The sequence below is a fragment of the Durio zibethinus genome, chromosome 3 (assembly GCF_047325235.1).
Source record: "Durio zibethinus cultivar Kanyao isolate XHJ-2024 chromosome 3, ASM4732523v1, whole genome shotgun sequence".
NCBI lineage: Eukaryota > Viridiplantae > Streptophyta > Magnoliopsida > Malvales > Malvaceae > Durio > Durio zibethinus.
Window position 1 is genome coordinate 5567953 of NC_143164.1, and position 18355 is coordinate 5586307.

The window sequence follows — 18355 nt, forward strand, 5'->3', positions numbered from 1 at the left end:
AAGTAAGTTGGCTGAGATTTTGAGCATTTTCACGAGAGAAGAAACGGGAGAGAGCCCCAATCTAGATTAGCTAGAAATTAGACAAAAACTTCATATAATTTGGGATTCGAATAGCTATGAGTTTTGTTACACTTTAATTAATTGATCAACGGTTAAATTTTGATTAATATAATTAAGTTATCGTGTCATTCAAATAAAATATTTCGAATAATCACATCATATAATTTATTTTAAGAAAGTGATTTTTTTTTTATCAAAAGAACTTATCTAAAATCCTATCAATAACTTATCAAAGTAATAACTTTTGGTCTATTAATATTTAATTTATTAAAATTATTGAATATAATTTATATTTATCTAGATTATTAAATACAGTTTCTATCCATTCGCATGATTTTTTTTTATAATTTTATACAGATATTTCATCAACCATCGATTATCTCAATCAAGTTATTAATCTTTGTTTTACACAAAAGATAAAAAAAAATCGGATACATAAGATAACACAGAACTAAGCTTATCATTCTTTGTCTAAGCTTTCTATCTCTTAAAGCTTTTCCAACACATTTCACCATCTTCACTCCCCTTATTTTCTATTATTGATTTTAGCATCGAAATGCACCTTAGACTAACAATTTCTGTATCTTTTAATCGTGCTTTTTGATTGTAAGTTACAGCTTTTTTTCCTTCCTACCTCACACTTTTTTTTTTCAATTAAGACATCTAAAAACATCATCAATAAAATTTTATTATTTTTAATTTAAATTATTTTAATTCAAGTTTTTTAATTAATTTATGAGTTTAGATTCATTTCAATGAATTTAACTGTTTTTTATTATATTTTAATATAATAAAAATAATGAACATAATCCAATTCATTTTGCGACCTTTTTGAGATAGAAATATAATAATCATAGTAAAAAAATAATAATACAGATAATGAATAAAACATTGCTCTCTCACACAAACGAAGAAAAACAAAAAAAAAAAAAAAGAAAATTTTGGTAAGCCCCAAATGATAAAAATATTAGAATTAGATTAGTAAGAGTTCAAAAAAATAATAAAAGAAAAAAAAGAGAGTAAGGCATCCCCCATGACCCAAAAGAAGAACATCAAGGAGTCATTGTCAATCCAGTCGGTCGGGAGGACCCAATGGCCAAACGACTCTTCCCATCCCTCTCTGTCTCATGTGTCTCTCCTTTACTTTCCAACTTGAAGAAGAAAAATAAAGGCAAAAACAAAGGCTGAGCTAACCAATGTCCTATACTTTCCCATTTTGTCAAATTTCTTCTCTCTCTTTCTCTCTCTCTCTCTGTCTCGTGTTGGATGTGTGGACCCTCCAACCAGAGGCGCCATTAGTCTTTACTTTGTTTCAAAGCTCACCTACCTTCCCCATTTATTATCCCCCCTACTATAAACAAATCCAGACGCCACCAATCTGTCTTTCCCCTGCTCTTTCTTCCTACACAACCCATCTGCTTCCCATTCCAATCTCGTTCTTTCTCTTGTTATTTTCTTGCATTTTAAACGTTTTCCCCTTATTTTATTACAGAATCCCACATCCAAAATCTCACCAATCATACATATAGACAAAAGAAATTTATATTTTCTAAAAAAGGAAAAAAAATTTTTCCCTTCACAACATGAAAGGTGAATATGTAGAATCCAAGAATGAAAACCCCAACAACATGTTTTCAAAACTCAACCACCCTTTCTCTCATCACTTCCAACTCTCTCGCGAATCTCAACCCCCTGACTCTGATGACACCAGCCACACCACTACCCCTATCCCAAAAGACCGTTCCACCAACCACAACTCTATTCTCCCTAGTGGTGGCAGCGGTGGTGGTACTAGCGGTGGCGATGGAGCTACTATTGAAGTCATTCGTAGACCAAGAGGTCGTCCTCCAGGCTCCAAAAATAAGCTCAAACCACCCGTCATCATCGCTCGCGAACCCGACCCCTCCATGAGTCCTTACATTCTCGAAATCCCTGGTGGAAACGACGTTGTCGAAGCTATCTCCCGCTTCTCTCATCGCAAAAACATTGGAATCTGCGTGCTTACAGGATCTGGAACCGTTTCCAATGTAACTCTCCGTCAACCTTCAACAACTCCAGGAGCTACCATAACTTTCCATGGTAGATTCGACATCTTATCCCTCTCCGCCACGTTCCTACCTCAAACGGCGTCGTGTCACGTGCCCAACACTTTCTCCATCTCTTTAGCGGGTCCTCAAGGGCAGATCGTTGGAGGGTTCGTTACTGGCTCCTTGGCAGCAGCTGGCACCGTGTTTATAGTAGCTGCTACGTTTAACAACCCTTCGTATCATCGGTTACCAATAGAAGAAGAAGCGAGGAATACGGTGTCATCTGGCGGTGGTGGTGGTGAAGGACAGTCGCCACCGTTGTCTGGTGGTGGTGGAGATAGTGGTCACGGTGTTGGGGCAGATTCTTGTGGGGTTTCGATGTATAGTTGTCATTTAGGTGGTTCAGATGTAATTTGGGCTCCAACTGCTAGACCACCACCGCCTTACTAATGAGTTCAAAGTTTTAGCTTTCTCAGCTTTTTTTTTTTTTTCTTATTTTTTTTTTTTTCTTCTTTGGGGAGCACTGTGAATAAATGCAGTTCAGGTGATCTTATTTTTCTTTCTTTCTTTTACGGTTATGTAGTGTGTCATTTCATCATAATATGATCATTAGTTTACCTTTGTTTTTAATTTTTTAATTAATCTTTTATATACGATCAGTTGTTATTCTTCTATGTTCTTTTCTTCTGGAGAAAATGTGTTAAAAAACCTGAAAGCTTTGGAGAAGCTGAAAAAGCAAAGTCATTGGCTTTGACTGAGCCTCTAATCAGACCCTGGAAAATCTTCTTTAATCAGGGTGTGGGTTGTCGAAATTGTCATACGTCAAAATAAACTTTCTTCTGGTTAAACTGGGTTTTTGCCTTTTTTTTTTTCTGTTCATGACATGTTTAGAATTTAGATATTTGACAGATTCTTTGCTTTTTTTATTATCTGGTGGCAAATGGGAGAGGTGAGCTGAGGTTTAATTTGAAGTTTGTAACTGATCATGCATATCTCTGCACCATTCTGCAAGCAGCTGCAACACTGGCTGAAGATAATGCTGATAGTGGCTAGGGTTATGCCTGCCAGTTTTCTTTTCAGTGCTAACAGAGAAAAAGAAGAAAAGAAATAAGAGTTTGTGTTTGCTTTTATCCAATACGTATTCTTTAAAGCTCTTACGGTCTCTTACCCTACTTGTGTAGTTTTTTTTTCTTATATTTTTTTTTCCATTCGTTCTTTCTTATCTATCCATGTACTTTGGTTTGTCTCTTTCCAATTTCTTTGATGGGAAAAAAGAAGACAATGTTGACAGCAAAGGCCTAGGGGATGGCATTTGGGGTTTGGGATGGAGGACTCATTGAATACCTCTCCATATATAAATAAATCTTTGATATTTAAGCTGCTGCTGCTTCTGCTGCCTGCTGGGTACCGGCAAACTGCCTTCTCACCCTAATGAGTTAAATGACACTTGTGCTTTCCTCTGACTGGTCATCTTTCATGGAGATAAGACACTGATTGCCTGATCCTGTCAGTGTTTTGTTTCCATTTTCTTTTTACTCGCCCTTTCTTCAAAGATGGGTTTTTGTTTTGTTATTATTGTTGGCCTTTTGGGGTTTTTATTTTGTTTTAAATTTAATGTTCCTTCGATTTAGCATTAATTGTTTATTTTTAGGTTTTCCTAACAAGAAGTAAGTACTGCGTTGTCTACAATTTTATTTCTTGCTCTCCTTGTTACATTCAATTTCATCAATCATCTTTTCATGATTTAGGACAGAAAGAATAATAAAGAAAATTTTATTAAAAAAAATAAAGGACATAAATTCCATCTTTCACAAGTTATCATAGATTAAAAAAAAGAAAGAAAAGAAGACAGGCTATCATATTATACTACTAACTCAATAAGGTTTCGTTTAGATAAATGATAAAATTTATTATAATTACGATTGAAAAAAATTATTATAATTATAATTAAAAAAATTTTATATTAAATAAATTTTATTAAAATTAATATTTAAATTTAATTAAAATGTAGTGAGTTCAATTACATAACATCAAATATAAGATTAAATCTAAATAGACACTAAACTCATTCATTTGCTAAGAATATTCCTCACTTTTATGTCTCCCTTGTGTTATTTTTTAAAATATTTTTTCTTATAACTTTTTTTTCCTCTTGTCAAGTGCCTCAATCCTTCACAGAGAAAGAGAGAGAATAGAGAAGAATTCAATGACTGGACAGTTAAAAGACATTAATTAGGAGTTCAGTTGCTCTACTTTCTAACCAAAAAAAAAAAAAGAAAAAGCAAAGAAATATTGCATGCTTCAACATCTTTCTTTTGCATAGAATTCAGATCACATTCCAACATCTTGTCAAAAAAACATATTTTATAAGGTATATTATATGATCATCATTTTTAACAATGCTGTTTTTCTAACCACTACTTTTTTTTTATGGTCATGAAAAATGGGCATTTGAATATTATATTTAGTTTCTAGTTGGGATTAATTTAAATGGTTATAATTATCCTTTTGTTTCTCTTTTTAAACAAACAAAAGAAAAATAGGAAGAAGAGGAAATGGGGGGTTTATGGATTGTGGTTTGAATTGATGAAGATGTTGAGTAATTTCAACTTTCAAAGAAGGGGGTTGTTTCAATTAACCTACCTTTTCTTGCTATTGCTGACATGGTCCATTAATGTCATTAGTGATGCACTTTCATTAATGCTATACTACTAATCTTAACAGCTCCAGCAAGTTTGCCTCCTATTTTGTGCACTACTCCCTTATCAAATTCAAGAAATAATAATCAAACATCAAACGGAATGCGCAAATGAAAATTTTGGATGTTGAGGCCTAATCCTTTCGAAATTTCTTTAATGAAAGTTTATTTGAATGATCGAAGAAAAACAAAAATCTTTTTTGTCACATCATAATATCATTTTGGAATTAACAATGATGTGATAAAAGAATTTTTTTACCGTGATCACTTAAATGAAACAAATGAAGCAAAAGTGGTGGCCATTGCCCTAAAGCTGACCAGAAAGAAACTAAACAGTGTTGTTTGTTTCTCTTCCAAGTTGGCTGGTAAGGAAAAATAAAAGGCAGTCAATCAAATCCTTCATAACCTGGCGCGTCTTTCTTTGACCATTCTTTTACATTGATTCCACGCTTTCTCCTCCATGCTCTTTGGTTATGATTATTATCATAAAATCATGTTTATTTTCTTCTTCTCCAATACGACAAAACGGTCTTTTGACGAATGTAATGTGACCCTTGAATGGTGAAGCTACTTCTCTGAATTCTCGGACATTTTTTCCTAAGAAAAGTTCATCTTTACTCCATGCCTGAACTTTCATCATTTTACCCAGTTGTTCAGATTTGATATGGTTTGCATTCTGTCGGGATCTTATGCAGTGTAATAAGATTTGTAAAATCTAAATTGTCTGGCTACTTTGTTCGATCTTAAGGCAATTAAACATATTGGCATGTGTTTTGATTGCCAATTTCAGTCAGGTTTGAACCAGTGGTTCCTGATTTTGTATCGCAATAAAAACAGTTGGGGCCAAATTGACTCTAAGTGGCTGTCCCAGCTAGCGCCACCATTCTGAAGCTTAAACCTTTCTTTTCCTTTATAGGCCCCAATGAACCAAGCTGGCTTTATATTATTGGGGTATGCAAAAAAGGGGTTTGGCCTAATGTATTATTTTACAGATTGGGTTAGATAACTAAATTATTCATTAGTTATTTGACTATTTTCAGTACAGTCAGCACTCAGCAATAGTATATGCTGACTCACAAGAGTACAGATTTTTCCAAGTTCAGAACAAATCCACTACGTGGTTTCCATGGCCTTTTAAACGTGTTTGGTAATGGGGAAAGTGAGTTTTAGACATGGACCAATGTGAATAAATCCAATACAATATGAACCTAGAAGCACAGTCTATCTTTCTAGCTCTAGTTTTAGGTAATTAGAGTTAAAGGATTCAATCCTAGAGGAGGAAAATAATGGTAATGTAAAGATCCCTTTTTGTAATTTTGATTGCAGATCAATCATCAGAAGAGGGATTCTGGAACATAATAATCACATAGATCAAATAGAGACTATCGTGAATTGAAAAAGACGCACAAATCAGCTTTGCTACGTTGCTAAGTTTGTTTAGCGGCAAAGAACAAGACAGGCACTACCATTGTCTTTCAGCCGAAAAGAGGACCTTTTTTTTTTTTTGACACAGATCATATAGATGGATGACAAAGATCTTTACACAACCACCCAACATTCGTTGTCTGTTCGACATCTCCGAAACAAAAGGGATTCAAAGTGCACGGGGCGGCGGTGAACTTTTCTGGTTATCGAAAAAGCAATGTAAAAACCAAATAAAAAGCATGCAAAACCTTGCTATGGATGCATGATTAAATTAAACACTGTCGTGTGAACATGAATTTGTAAAAGGAGGCATGGACAAGGCAATGAAGAAATTTGTGCAATAGCCCATTTCGATCTGATCTTTCTCTCTTAACAAATTGGGGCTGGAGGGGTTCCCATGCTAGCTCCAAGCTGCTATATAAAGTTTCATTGAAGGCAGACTTGTTTAAGAGATACAAGTAAATTGATACTTGATAACATGCACGCATGCATGCTTGGCAGAGTGACTTCTCGATGGCAGACTTCTGCTAACTTTCAATGCCAGCCAGAAGAAGCTACAATCCCACTTGCATCGCTTTGTTTTATTGCTTCTTGATCAATAATGTAAAAACATTTCCAGGCACGCAACGTGCCAGATCGATGACAATAAGCCTAGAGCATTAATTTGGACTAAAACAAGTTCTCTTTGAAGATGATACAGCTATTCTAAATCTGCTTTCAAAGACCAATTCTTTCATTCTTTTTTATACTTCGTGCATAACTTCGAATTTTCACTAGAGCCATGTTTCACTGACAAGCCACCAACTCTGGACGCAAATTTTTCTTCAAATTAGTTGCCAAAGTTAACCCAAAATATTTGACTTTCAATTACCGTCGAATGCATAAACAACACACACCACACACATTTGTCCTGATCTCTCCAGTAAGCTTTTTGAAGACCCCCAGATGGAGACGTAACAAAATCAAACCGGACAAATGATATGATCTCTAGAGATGCCATATGACTCATTTCATACTAAAGATTTTAGGAAATTAAAGTTGACAATGTGGTTTTGTCTGTTTTAATTGTACGATTTAACAACTTTTGACTTTAATAGATCTTTGCATCATAAAATTATTGAGAAAATTATTCAATACCTTAACAATCAAGCAATCTCTTTTAATTATGATGTGTTTCTCTCATTTGCCTCATATTTGGATTGAAGGGAAAAAAAATGAAAAAGAGGGAAAAGAAAGTAAGAGAAAAAAGATTTAGGGTGGAGGGAGTCTATGAGGAAATCTACATGCTATACAAAACTTATTCTAGAAATCTATATAGATTTAGGTATCGTACAAAAAGTATGATTTGATAATCTAAAGTTTCAAAAATGGAGGATTTGGCTGATAACATCTTTAATTGTATCAATTTATTTATGGACCGACTGACTCGATGAAAAATCCTTTATTTTTGGACATCATAAAAAAAATGGAAAGACAAGGGACCGGAAGCATATATTCACCGACTTCTTTCCACTTCCACTTCCTCTCCCAATTCCCACGTCCAAATACAGCCTTAAGATTTTATTCCATATTCACTCCTTCCGAAGCTCTTTTTCTTACCCAATCTCAAGGATGAGATGGGCGAAATTTTAGTCCATGTTTTCTGCATCAATAAAATTCAAATTCTTTGACCAAACAATTTTTTTTTTTTTTTTGCATACATCGATCTCTTAGCTTTGAGTGAAACGCGACACCCCATTACTCAACTTGTCCTTTCTGTCTCATTTTAACTTCAATTAATTTTTTTTTTTTCTTGTAATGGATGGTCAGTAACAAATAAAGTAGTACAAGTAAAGTGAAACAAGATGTACATCTGAGTAGTTCCAGTAGACGGTTGTTGGTGGATGCGGTCAGGGCAGGCATCTTTGGAGGAAAATTACACGCGTACGGTCGGATAGGCCTTCATTTATGAAGTCGACAGATGTGTTGAAATGAATATTACAATGTTGGGCTCCCTCTCCGAAAGTCTTGCTCCTGACCCAGACATGGACTAGAATTGGAAGACTTAGTCATGGAGTTTGTTTGATGGAAAAGCAGTGCCTGTTTAGGGAGATATTTGCCGCCTTGGTGGGACTGGATGGACCAGTCTAGTGCTGTCCTACGTGGGTTGTTGATGTCTTCTTTTGCTTTTGTAATTTGGCCACTTGCTTCTTCCTATTTCAATTTTCAATCCATTTTCAACATACTCAACACAGTGCTTTTCTGTTTCAGCTGTGATTTGGGCCCAAATAAGCCCTTGGTAACTACAAGAGAAGTTTTCATTTCCTGTAATGAAAGTCGTTTTTGTTTGGTCTGAAGTAAAGGCGAAAGGCTAGTTCCTTCCTAGAGCTGGCAATGTCTTTCTGTATAATACTTTTATTATCAAGAGAATCGATAAGATAATGGACAAAATGGTGATGGCTGCTTTCTTTAAACAAAGCCAGCCAGCTACAAAGAGTACTATTACATACAACCCCTCCTTAATCTTATTTACTTACTCTTAACTCCAATGCCTCTTAATAAAATTTTTAATCCGTTCTTTCCCTCGTTGAATTTCTAAAAGATGGATCATTTAAAGGGTTAACCCCTCCTAATCTCTCTGAGTCAGTTTCCTTACAGCTGCTGCTGCTGCTGCTACTACTACTACCGATCTTTCTAGACTGTTTACTCCAGTCAGAGTGGAAAAAAAGATCATTTCCCTTACCTTCCCCATTCATCTGCCTGCTTCTCCCACTGGGTTGTCTGTCCAAACGAACAACGTTCTCTGCAGCTGAATCGGTATAATCCATTTGAGAGGTGCAGATTTCAGGCGATTCTGAACCAGATCGGTCTAAATCAACAACGGGTGAATGCCTCGAGTAAAGGGGAGAAGACGAGGTAGATGAAGAAGCATTGGAATCAGAACTCCTCCAGGGGCTGCTCCAACCACGTATTGAATCACCAAATACAGAATCCAATAACTCATCAGCGCAGGTAGAATCTTGTGTGCTATCCGTACAGCTGGAACCTTCATCAGAGTAGCCGCTAAAATGAGAACTATCACTCGACGAGTCCTCTAAAATCCTTTGCAGCTGATTGTATTTTAAATAAAAAGATTCAATGCTCCCTGGAATAGCTGGATGAATTGAACTGGGGTAGAATTCATCCATACTAGAATGTGCCGAAGAACTTGACTTCGGATGATTCTTTGAATTGACCCTCAATGGAATGGCCTTATTTCTACTCCTTATCAATCTTGGGACCCTGGGTGAGCACCTGCAGGTTAATTAGTTTGTCAAATCACCACAGCAATGACAGCATACAGATTTTAATACCAAAAAGGGCAACTGAGTTTCTTTACCTTGCATAAAGAAGCATGTATGCCCCTTTTGTTAGAACTCTTTCAAGCTCCGTGGAAGTGACCTGCCAAATTATCACCAACCCAAAAAACTTAAGAAATTATTTAACATAATTAAAAAGTTAACAGTAATGTGTAACATGAAGACAGAACAAGAGGAGGGGAAATGAGTTAATAATTCCAAAGATATACAAGTGGGAATGCGCTAGGCACTCGTGCTGAAGATGGTCAATTCAACGAATAGAGTATTGTTTGAGTATTAATGCTGAACATTTTAACATAATTAAAATGTTATAGTAATGTGGAAAATGGGTTGATAATTCCAAAGTCAATTTTAAACCTGGCCATTGCTAAATCTCACAAAAAATTCATAGGTCTGAGATGCTATCTAATATGCCTCCAAATTTAATATCAGAAAAAAATGCTAAGTGGAATATATTTTAAATTTTCCACTACATTTAAAACTGAAGACATAAATGAATTACCACAATTAACAAAAGTCCAATTCAATCTAGAATCAAAAGGAAAACACAAAGCCTCCTTGGCAAATTTCCAAATAAGAGGGAGTGTTTTCTTATGTCTCCTATTAAACAGGAATTTTAAGTGATCCAATGCAAAGCATTTAAAAGAATCGTTGATTATTACTAACAAGGCACCATCAGCTAAACATTAAATATGGAAAAAAAAAATTTTAACATTCAAGTAAGGGGAGCAAAACCAGAACAACATTATACAAAAGTTAATGGTTTGGTTGGGTATGTAATCAAAATATAATGTAGATGAAAATATAGATTGAGGAAGTTACATGCAGTAAACAAATGAAATGGCTTAAGTACGCAGATGATAATTGTACAAAACATACCATGCTGTCATCAATTTTGAACCACTTGTTTTGAACATTTTTAACATAGCACACGTAGTGACCCGAAAATGCAGCATTCATAATATCCAAGTGGACCACCACCCCATAGAGCCTGTATATGGGTGATTTATCACTTGTCCCACTCATATATGGTGCCAAGTTCAAGATCTCAGGGAATCGAATTGCTTTGTTAACCTTTCCGAATTTACCAGACTGCAAAATGGTACACACTTAAGCTGCAAGAATCTACAAAGAACAAAGAGGAAAACAGCATTCTTTATTGAAAGGTGTACCTGAAATCGCTTCAAAGCAATTGTAAGGACATTTGGAGCCTCTAATATTGTCAACTTCTTTTTTGCCTTCTCGTATGATTTGCATCTGAACAAAACAAGGACTGACAAAGTGAGCAAACCTCTTAACAACTGATGCCTTCCAGCAAATAGAGAATTTAGTTAAGGAATTGCAACCATGCAGACTATATCACTACACACAGTACCACTATCAATATCAACAAGCACAAGAACTCAACAAGAATAAAAAGATATGTTTTTGGTAAAATAAAATCAATCATCAGAGTAGTTTTATGCCACTTACTACTTAAGTACTTATTAATCTGTGATGAAACACAGCTTTTATGACAAGCAATTATAATTTCATTGAAAATGTTCTGTTAAATTTGTTTATTTTGCAGTACACACAACTGTATAAAACAAAGATTTCAAGTTTCAACCATCAATGAAAATTTCGCTAAGAGAAAAGGAGAAACTATGACTGAATATAATAGCCACCTTTGCGTGATCACATGACACAGCAGACAAAATAATGTAATAAGACATACTAAACTGTCATAGCCTCCAAAAGTTGGGGAAATTTTGTTTTTCCAGAAGCATCAAAATAAGGACAAGAGCTTCTTTGAAGAAGTAAGCAATTTATAGAAACAAAAACCAGACTTCCAACAAGTTAAAAGCCCAAGTCAAAGAACAAGAAAATAATGGCTTTGATTTGAGTGTCCATCCTCCCATCAGTTTAAGATTGAAGGAGAGAATTTCTCCAAAAGTTAAATTGTCCAAAACTATCCAAACTGAAAGACAGGTCAACAAATAAAAAAACTACCATATTTTGAAAATAGAGCTATCTCTATAAAAGTTCACCGTCAACTCTCTTTGCATGATAAAAATATCGATACAATATCTAAAGATTTTTTTGAAAAAAAAAATATAACCAAACCAACCTGCTACATTGGTACTTATTTTCTCCATCCAAAATCTCAGTCCCTGTAAACCGCCGTAGTGCCTCTTCCAGGGTTCCTATGTCTCCTTCAATCTCAACTGTAAGATCCATCATTCTTTCATGACGTTCAGACTTGCCTTGACACTTCATGCACTTTATCTGCAGACAATAGTAACAAGTTTACATGCATCATTTGCATTTTAACATAGAACTCTTCATGCAGTTAAGACATCTGGTGCATAAACAGAGAGAGAGAAGAAAGATGCAGCCAGAAAATAGATTGGTCTTAAACTATTACCTTTGACCAAAGGTAGCCTCCAAAAGTTAGGTCTATTAAAGTCATTTCCTCTTTTGAACAACCTGATGAATCCACCCCGGCTTCTGTAAGACAAACAGATTGCATCGCATCGATAGCATACCTGTCAAATATAATTCATCAATAAATTACTGCAACACTATTAAAAGAATTATTCGTTTCTCATGAAGAAAACATTATTAAAAGGTTCAAGCATTAAACATTTGCAAACGTAGCTCACCTTAAAAATTCATGTGCATCTTCCTCTTTCCCATTAACAAGTTGACCACCAATATTTTGAAGTTGGGACAGTATTCTTATAGGGGAATGCGGAGATTTTCCATCCTTAGCCTTCAAAATTAGATTTTCGAACTCACAGGTGAAACACCATTCTTTCTTGGCACCTGATAAAGTAATTTATAGTAAGAGTCATCCAACATGCTACCTCAAAACACAAAACGTAAATAATTCCAGTTTGGAAATGTTACAGGGACATACATGTTTTAGAATGGAGCCCCTGAAGAAAGTAAGCAGTCAGAGGGGGAGTGAATGTCAAGCATTGGAGGACAGCATTGGCATAACAGCTATGCAAAGTAAATTTCAGATTAGCAACAGAAAGAGAGAAACCTTAAAGGGAATAAAATAGTCAAATAAAAACCTATCCAAAGTCCCACAGAACTTAAAAGGTGAAAACTTAAAACTTAAACCTCTGAGAAATGTTCTAAACCAGCAGATATCATCCGCACAAATGGTTTAAACCCAAGGAACATGGGCAATTCAAATGACTGTAACTAGCACTATCTCTGGCTCTTTCTCTATAATATACTCACATCTAAGTATCAGAACCAAGTATAATGTTCAATATTCAACTGTTCAAAGAAAGGGCTTGTGCAACACAAGGGATTGTTAGCTAGGGCCAGTGATTGTCAAATTGTCAATTGAGTTTAATTCAACAATGAAGATTCTTCACCAAGCAATAAAACAAACAAAGCTTAAGAAATGATACCATGACAAACAAAGGGCCAAGGGATTTTGATTTGTGGTCACCATTTTTCAGTGCAAAAGATTCACAATAAATCATGTCGACTGACAACAATCAGTAAAAAGGAACAAAATAAAATCTATTTTCAGTTTGAATCAATTAAATAGCTTCTATATATGATCTGTGTTATTGAAAATGCAAACAAAAAAAAAATGTAAATGAACAAAATAATATAAGACAAGCAGAAAAACTCATTATGCTGTACTAGTTTTTCCATAACCGTTCACCATAATAAAAAACCAATCTTATATTACCTGTTCCCACAGTTCACAAGGCCAAATGGTTGCAGTTCCACCTTGTTCCAACTATAAAGCTTGACAAACAATTCATAAGGAAAAAGTCCCTGCAAAGACAGAAAATTTAATTAAAAGCTAATACACTAGAGGCTAAACTAGTACAGTTAAAAAGAAAAGTAACTTCAACCAGACCTTATCATTATATTTTCCAGCAACCTCATTACCAACCCCAAATGGATAGTGTTTGGGCAATTTAGATCCTCTAAATTGATCAACAACTTTCCACATAGAGGTTTTTAATCCATGCCTACCATTAGAAGAACAACTTGAAACCTGAGGTAATGTAGCAGCATTTGCATGAAAACCATCAATTTTTCCAGATTTCACACTAGGAACAGCATGCACTCTGGCACGGGATGAATAAGCATCAGAAGTTTTTAATGGATGAGAAGCATTGCTAGGTCCATTAATGACAACGCTAGAGCCAGACTTTTCAGAACATGAAGATGACAAGCTACTGACTGATGGAACATCTGTATTAATAGCTTCTTTGGGTTTTGGGACATGTGAAATATTTCTAGACCCATGCTCCACATGGTTAGGCCATTCAGAATTTGAGGATGGAGAGTTGTTGACCTTTGAAGCATCTAAAACAACATTTTCTGACAAAGCAACCTTTGAAGCATCTAAAACAACATTTTCTGACAAAGCTACCCCATCAGAAAGCTTTGTATGCCCCAAAGCATCCTGAGAAGCATCATCTAATTTGTCAGTTTTCACTTTGGAGCCTAGTGGATGAGCGGAAGAAGCACTTCCGGACAAGTTAAATGAAAAATGTAAGGGAGATCCAGAGTCAAGTAAGGCACTTTTACCGCCTTCTTTCAGACTAGACTGAAAAGACTCATTGTCAGCATCAATTGTAGATGCAACTGATTCCAGAGTTCTGCCCCAGAAACCAGAAGATAACATACCACCCTCGGCAATTGAGCCCTCACATGTACCACTAATGCCAAAACCTGAAGAATTAGTTGCTCTGCACTGGCTCTTTCCACTTTGATCAGGCTTCATCTGATTTAATTTATTTAATTTAGAAAATTTATCAACAGAATCAACCAACCTAGCAAATTTGGGGGATGATGGATTGGTTTGATCCACATTGTTGACACCAGAAGCAGTCGACAACGTGTCAAGTTTACATTCAGCAGATGCGGATCTATCCAATTTATCAGGCTCATTTGAACTAATGCTCTCACACACAGAAACCTCATCAGATGATTCACTACCAGCTGCAGAAGAAGAAAATCCAGAAAATGAAGCACTGGAAGACTCTGAGGCATAGTTCGTTCCTTCCCCATCAGCATGGAACTCAACCTTTATATCATCATCCTTCCCATTTAAAACCACAGAAGAGCTAGTGGAACTAGAGGATGCAGGTTCTGTGGAGTAGGTTCCAGTTGGCTTCATATGCGTCTTTTCTTTGATCTCATATCTGTCTCCATATTGGGCTTGCTCTATCACCTTCTGACCAGAATCACTTCCCTCATCAAGATTCAGGTCTGTGGCAGTGGCAGAAGGATGGCATTCTTCCTTGTGACCTTGCCGCCAGTGAATAATTTGACACTTAGCAGAACTAAAACATCCAAAATTTTACATCAATAAAATACCTTTAAAAGACAATTCCATAAAAAAAACTGTCAGCAGAAAATAATGCTCAATACAGCCATAATTTACTATCTGTGTCCCATAAAATCAGGTCCTAAGAATTACAATAACATGGTAGGGAAAAGCTAAACTATTGTCTCCATTCATTAGAGTGGTATTCTTTTTTTTTTTCTTTTTTCTGATAAAATGAACCACATTTTAAATATTTGAAATGTATTTAGCTAACATACACCACATCAACTCCTAAGCTGAATAGCCAAAATAAAAAACTCCTAAACTGCAAACAAGATAGGACACAGAAAAGATCATCTTCAAGAGGAACAGTTTAAAGCTTTCTAACATCCCATATTTGTAACATATAGATAGGAGGCTTATACACGGCATATACAAACTGAAACATTTGCTTAAATTCAGCGCAACCATCCATCAAATTATTGAAGTTTTTTAAGACAAATTCCAAACTCCCCATACATGATATATTGTGGGTGTTGAATCTATAATGTAATTATCACCAATAAAGTCTGTTAAATTGCTTCATTTCTCATTTCATAAACACACACCTTGTACCGATAAATTAAATGTCTACGCACGTTCATACAGATTATGGAATAATTAAATTAGACCACACATTGCCCTGAGCTAATGGAAGCACTTCTCCAACCAAATATTCTTCAATATTCAAGATATTATTGTCAAATAAAGAATCAGATTCATCTCAAATACTGTTCAAACTAAATGCCCTAAACAAATCCTCAATAATTCTCAATAAATTAAAACATTAACCAGAAATTAACAAATTTACGTACCAATATCGAACGGCTTTACAGCGGGCACACCGCGTAGTAGTAGGACAATAGCAAACAGCGCATTGGTAATAGTTCCGTGAAATGGAAACAGCACCGTATCCAAGCGAGGCCTCAAGCTCAGCCCTAGCGTCCTCCTCCGAGGCCAAAATCAAAAGCCTCTTGATCTCCGCTTGCCTGGCTACAGAGAGCCGCCATTTCCGCCTAATGAAAAAGCCGATCAGAGGAAGAACAAAGGAGACCACAAGGACCAGGCTCAAGAACCCTAGATCCCCGGCAAGAAGCATTTATCTTGCACCCAATAGGCATCCAACGGAATCGGCAAACCCTAGCTCCTAATCTCACCACTACACATAGATTCCAACGACGTCGTCTTGACGGTCGCTCTGGCGAGGGGAACAAACTCCGGCCGTTGATCATGCAATCGTAGTCGTTGATTTGGACTAAAACAAAGTCGTTGAACTGCCCGTTATCTCGAAAATGAAATAATTGAGAACTTTATTAACAAAAATTAAACAAATCTAAAAGGAACTGACAGTGAGAGAAGAAAGTTGATATTGCTTCAGCTCGCGGATTTCGGACAACGAAAATTTTTCTGCTTTTCAAGATCGAGATCTTAGGAATAAAAAAAAAAAAAAAAAAACAGAGAGACATAAAAGGAATATACTATTACAAAGGGCCATTAAATTAGCATTTAAATATTGAATATTATTTTTTTATTTATAAATTTTTCGATACGTTATTAGAAAGGGACATTTGATGGTTGAGGAAAGGAACTTTGTTTTCTGGCACCGAGAAGCGTGAATTCTTTGATCATCAAATATTCGAGAGCGAATTATTTATATTGTAATTAATTATTATAATTTAAAATTACATGTAATTTATTAAAATTTTATACAAATTTATATTTACAAATGATAAATTTTTTATATTTTATTGGATCGAAATGATGAAAAGATAAAAAAATAAAAAAAAACTTATTAATGATTAAATTTCAAATAAAAACATTATAAATATTAAAATTTATAAATTTTTTATCATCGCTTATAATTAATATAATGTTATATTAAAAAATTATAAATCAAACACTCTTTTTAATATTCGGTTTCAGGTGGGGGCCACGGGCCGTTTTAAGTTCCCGTTGGAGTTAACATTCCTATTTTATTACTGTCGATTTTGTTTTCGGGTATTGAGGGTTGTTTTCGTGATGGACACTGCGTTGGACGGTTGATGTGATGCCAGGGATCGGACGGTGGAGATTTGTTTTGATTTGGTGGGTGGGTGCAGAGCTGATGTTGATGGCTCACTCGCCATTTCGCAAATTAACAATTTTTTTTTTGTTTTTAGTATTTGAGTTTTCCACAGGTGGAAATAAACGATTCTACAAGCAATTGCTTTCTCAGGAATTTAATTAGGAGAAAGATGACAAACTCCTTTTTTTTTTTTTTTTTTAGTTTTTTATGATAAGAAGCTATGACTTTTAATAAATTGGATTACCGTTTTCATAATTTAACTATAATTATGATTATGTTATGAGACCAACTTTAATTTATTTTATAACACAGATCAAAAGTTTTTTTAAATGATTTTAAAATATTTTTTTAATATTTATTTGGTGTATTTATCATTTTAATTTCCAAGTATTGTTAAAAAACTAAATAATTATTTATTGCCGACTAAGACTAACCTTATAGGTTTTGATTTATTTATTTAAGCTTTTTTATAATTATTACTTTTTTGCCTCAAACTGTTAGTTCGTTGTCAATTTTTACCGAATTTTTTTAAAAATATATATAATACTGAAATTTTAATTTTTTTATAAATGTGATGTCCTAAAAAAATAAGAAAAATAAAATATAAAAATAAGATATTTAGTAGTTAAATTAATAGTCGGCGAGGTTATTAGTCAAAATCAGATTGCTGACACAATTTTTTTTCTAAATACCTTTTTGACTAAATATATTTCAATATCAGTATTGAATGTTGTCGCAGTCTAATTTTTTGTGCACATCGTTTTAAACGGCAATTGAGGTTTGTTATTGAGGGAATACTTGCTTCAAGCTTTTTTCTACACGTAAATTGTAGTACTTCTTTGCAAGTTGTTATATCTACCCGGTCGATCAATCAGATCAACTGTAACACTTGTCAAATTAGTATGCTTCGGATTGCTATGTCATTATCGAAGACGTCTAGACTCCTAACTATAATTCAGGCTCTACTCCTTCATCGATTGATAGGCTCGTCCCCCTTTCACTAGAGGTTTTATTTTATAATAGATTAATTTAGCTCTAATTTATTTTAAATTATTAAATATAATTCACGTTTATTTTAAATTATTAAATATAATTTTTATGATTTTTTTTAATTTTATGTGAATTTTTCATTAATTGTTAATAATTTTGATATATTACCAATTATGATAATTTTAAGTATTTTTTCTCTAAATTTTTTACACATTTTTTGTAATTTATCATTTTTCTTTAAACTTCCAAACACCCAATTAATTTGAACGTAAAAGAGTATCTCAAAAAAATCAATTTCAGCAAATTTTTAAACATGTTTTCTTATTATAAATTATTTTTTGTACGATTTTTAAATCATTATCAAATTCATTTATAAAAAAAAAAAAAAAAAAAAAACCATGAATGCAATTCAACACG

General features: G+C 34.5%; 1 protein-coding gene and 1 pseudogene across 4 annotated transcripts; one reads left to right on the forward strand and one right to left on the reverse strand.

Moving 5' to 3' along the window:
• The first annotated feature begins 1098 nt into the window (after positions 1-1098).
• LOC111286858 (AT-hook motif nuclear-localized protein 17 pseudogene) lies at positions 1099-2717 on the forward strand (annotated as a pseudogene). Its single transcript, XR_016340865.1, has one exon. The product of XR_016340865.1 is annotated as an AT-hook motif nuclear-localized protein 17 pseudogene (transcript).
• A 5855-nt stretch (positions 2718-8572) lies between these two features.
• LOC111286929 (ubiquitin carboxyl-terminal hydrolase 16-like) lies at positions 8573-16387 on the reverse strand. 3 transcript variants are annotated; one of them, XM_022877089.2, is made up of 12 exons: positions 16232-16387; positions 15699-16138; positions 13423-14860; positions 13249-13337; positions 12451-12536; positions 12194-12356; positions 11956-12076; positions 11659-11816; positions 10721-10805; positions 10428-10640; positions 9569-9630; positions 8573-9483 (listed from the first exon to the last, which is right to left on the reverse strand). In XM_022877089.2, exons 2-12 carry the CDS (start codon positions 15980-15982, stop codon positions 8757-8759), a joined length of 3426 nt encoding a protein of 1141 aa, XP_022732824.2. In that variant the 5' UTR covers positions 15983-16138; positions 16232-16387; the 3' UTR covers positions 8573-8756. The 3 variants fall into 3 exon arrangements, with proteins under 3 accessions (XP_022732824.2, XP_089614383.1, XP_089614382.1); XM_089758257.1 differs by having other exon boundaries at positions 13423-13866; positions 13906-14860; positions 15699-16387; XM_089758256.1 differs by having other exon boundaries at positions 15699-16387.
• Positions 16388-18355: the final 1968 nt, after the last annotated feature.

Bases quoted from the DNA above. Each gene is read 5' to 3' on its own strand.
- LOC111286929 (XM_022877089.2), bottom strand. From the start codon at position 15,982: ATGCTTCTTGCCGGGGATCTAGGGTTCTTGAGCCTGGTCCTTGTGGTC. The intron at 12,537-13,248 runs GTAATATAAGAT...TACTTTGCATAG, and splicing joins CTTGTGAACTGTGGGAACAG to CTGTTATGCCAATGCTGTCC. The intron at 9,484-9,568 runs GTAAAGAAACTC...ATTAACCTGCAG, and splicing joins TACATGCTTCTTTATGCAAG to GTGCTCACCCAGGGTCCCAA.